Here is a 3228-nt window from a genome sequence, read left to right as displayed (position 1 = left end):
CACCTCCCAACCCCACCTCAGATCCTTCTTTCCAACCTTTCCAGACCACACCCCTTTAATGCATGGGTTAAACCAAGGCTTCTAAGAGTCCACAGGGTAGAATTTGGTCTTTGGGCTCAAAGCTTTGATCTACTGCTTACTATTTCTTCCTATTTCCATTTGCCTGCCTAACTTTGACTCATCCTCAGGTTGCAGCTTAGACATTCCGTCCTCCAACAAGCCTTCCCCGATTCTTCATGTTGTAAAAGAAGGCCCCTATGTGCCCCTACCACCTTCCCTCTCCATGCTTCTTTTTATCACAGACTTGAGCACCCTAGAGGCTCGCTGTGTATTCATGTTTCTTGACTATGATTCTTTGAGGGAAAGGACTGTGTTTTATTCATCTCTACATCCATATAGGCGTTGTTCTACCTGTTGGTTTAAGGTGATGAGAAACACAGAATCATTCAATAAGGACTCTACGACTTAATCCTTCCTCTGATTTCAACCCAAAACTCTTTTCTGTCATTCTCGTGGATTAAAAGTTGGTTTATGATGGAATTATGAGAATATTTAGGACTATATTAAAATATTCAAGAAAATGGATATCTTCTCAGCTACAGAAATACCCTGGGATGCTCTGGTAAAAAAATTTCCATGTCAGCTGGTGTCCTAAAAAGAAAATAGACCACAAAGGTTATGACAGCTGTTGTTTAGGTTTACAAGAGCCACCTGAAAACTGACATGTGCCTTGTAAATGAGGTGTGGGATGAGAACATATTTCTGACTTTGGGAGGAGTCTAGGAAACATGCATCCCATGTCAGTCCCTGTCCACCAGGGGGTGCAGCTTCCTAACACAAACACATTTCCTGAGTGAAACGTAGGCTTTGGTTTACCATTTCACTGTGGCTTCAACGTTTCTTCATGCTAAGAATCAGGAACATATGTAGACAACACTCTAGAGATGAACTCTGCTCCAGGCTTGGTGACTGTGGTGCTCTTAATGCTTGGTAAGCAAAACGTCTCTTAAAATTTAGATTCTTTCTTCTGTTATGTCAGAAAAATCTTTAATCATAAATTTTGTCCCAAAACTTTATGCCAAAGGTGACACAAATCTCTTTTATTTTTCCCCAGGACAAATCTATGGAGACTCGGTGACTCAGATGGAAGGCCAAATGACTCTCTCAGAAGGGGCTTCTCTGAAAATGAACTGTACTTATTCAACCACAACCTATGTCGCTCTTTTCTGGTATGTGCAATATCCCAGAGAAGGTCCACAGCTCCTCCTCAGAGCCATGACAGCCAACGAGAAGGGAAGCAACAAAGGTTTTGAAGCCACATACAATACAGAAACAACCTCCTTCCACTTGGAGAAAGCCTCAGTCCTAGAGTCAGACTCAGCTATGTACTACTGTGCTATGAGTGACACAGTGACAGGAACTGCAGGGGGAGCTGAGCACAAACTCTGAGCAGTAATAAGGGGCATGTCTGCTGAGTATCTCTGGTTGCTGTTTAATGTCCTCTGGTTTCATCACTGTCTATAGTTGTTTGTCCCTCAGTCTCTGGTTGATACAAAAATCATTCCAATGGCTTGAGTATAAGACCAAAAAGTGAACATCCTCCACATTCAACTCTTCATTAGGGAAATTGAAAATAGAGTCTGATACCAATAGTTTGCATTCACGGCCAAAGTAATTTCAAGATGAAAACACACAAAGAGTGAAATGATCTCTGGGCTCATCCTTACAGAGTCCAGCCCCTATGAGTTTTTCCAGACCACCCTGATGAGTGTTGCTGTGTCTCATACTTTTAGAAAGCCAAAGTGTGCCAGAGAATGTGACATCTGCATAATGTCTTCCTGACAGAGTACGGCAGGAGAGATGATAGGAAAGATAGAGCTTTCAAAGTCAGGTTTTTAATTAAGAAAGAGAGAAGAAAAGAAAGGACAGGGAACAGAATTTCATATGAAACTGAATAATGGAAAGTGAGGAGAGGGACATTTATTCCAGTTTCTGTCTTTGGTCAACCAGATGGTAGAAATAGACTCTTATTCAAAATGAGGGAGAGACCAAGAACATAATTGATCAAATGACTTATGTCTAACTCCTGAACAGTGCCCCTTATCTTATTCTCGGCTCGTTACCTAGATCTGTTGGCTTTCTAATGGTAATAACTCGTGAGGTAGTTTTCAGCGCCAATGAATATGGTGAGAGAAAATGCCCTTGAACAGAAATTCTTCATAACAATATAGATAGTGACACTGGCTGAGGGAAATCCTATAGCTTTCTCTAACTCCTGTTTTGCAACTTCTCACAGAGGAGGGAAAATCATGGGTTTGGGAGAAGGTATGGCAGCAAGAGAAGAGGGTGCAGTGAAAAGAATAATAAAATATTCAATCTCTGTATTGCCCTACAAATATACTGCCAGTCTTTGCAAATATTGGTGCAATCTTATTTAATTAATATCTGTTTATTGACACACTGAGAGTACTTTTGCTGCTTGGGAGAAAGGTTTTGAGCACAGGAGCGAAGGACATGACGTATGTTCTCTGATTCTGCAGTGGCTGTCATGGTGAGTGTGACTACAAATGTTCTTGGCTTTGAAATATCTGTTTCTTCTAAAATATTTTTCTTTTCCACTTTTTCCAGGTCCATGAAAGTTTTCTCTTTTATTTTTTCTTGGGGGCCATATTTGTAGATTTTATGAATGAACAATAATCATACTACTAATATATTTTCTTACATATTAGTTATGTATTCTTGATTTGTTTAATTGTTTCTAATTAAATTTGGCTTAAAATGCAAATTTTATTTTTAAAGCTCTATAAATATAAATACATGTCAAAATACACTTTAGATAATACAAAAGGGTATATAATAATTTGCTCAGGTATTTGGATAAAAATGGTAGATTAATAATACACCTTTATTGGGGCCGGCCCAGTGGTGCAGTGGTTAAGTGTGCACGTTCTGCTTCAGTGGCAAGGGGTTTGCCAGTTTGAATCCCGGGTGCGGACATGGCACCGCTTGTCAAGCCACGCTGTGGTAGGCGTCCCACTTATAAAGTAGAGGAAGATGGGCACAATGTTAGCTCCAGGCCAGTCTTCCTCAGCAAAAAGAAGAGGATTGGTGGCAGATGTTACCTCAGGGCTAATCTTCCTCAAAAAAATAATAATAATACACATTTATCTTTGCATCCCTCTGAAACTCTTTTAAAAATATAGTAAATTAATTAAAAAAGGGCATAAA

At 39.8% G+C, this 3228-nt stretch overlaps 1 gene segment (V, D, J or C); it reads left to right on the top strand.

The window, feature by feature from the left end:
* Positions 1-929: 929 nt before the first annotated feature.
* LOC124235073 (T cell receptor alpha variable 9-2-like) lies at positions 930-1449 on the top strand. The segment is given in 2 exon segments: positions 930-990; positions 1115-1449. Coding segments are annotated over 2 exon segments (381 nt in total).
* The last annotated feature ends 1779 nt before the right edge of the window (positions 1450-3228 follow it).

The sequence above is a fragment of the Equus quagga genome, chromosome 2 (genome assembly GCF_021613505.1).
Source record: "Equus quagga isolate Etosha38 chromosome 2, UCLA_HA_Equagga_1.0, whole genome shotgun sequence".
NCBI lineage: Eukaryota > Metazoa > Chordata > Mammalia > Perissodactyla > Equidae > Equus > Equus quagga.
Note: the sequence above shows the minus strand (reverse complement) of the source record. Positions and strands in the feature narration are given on the sequence as shown.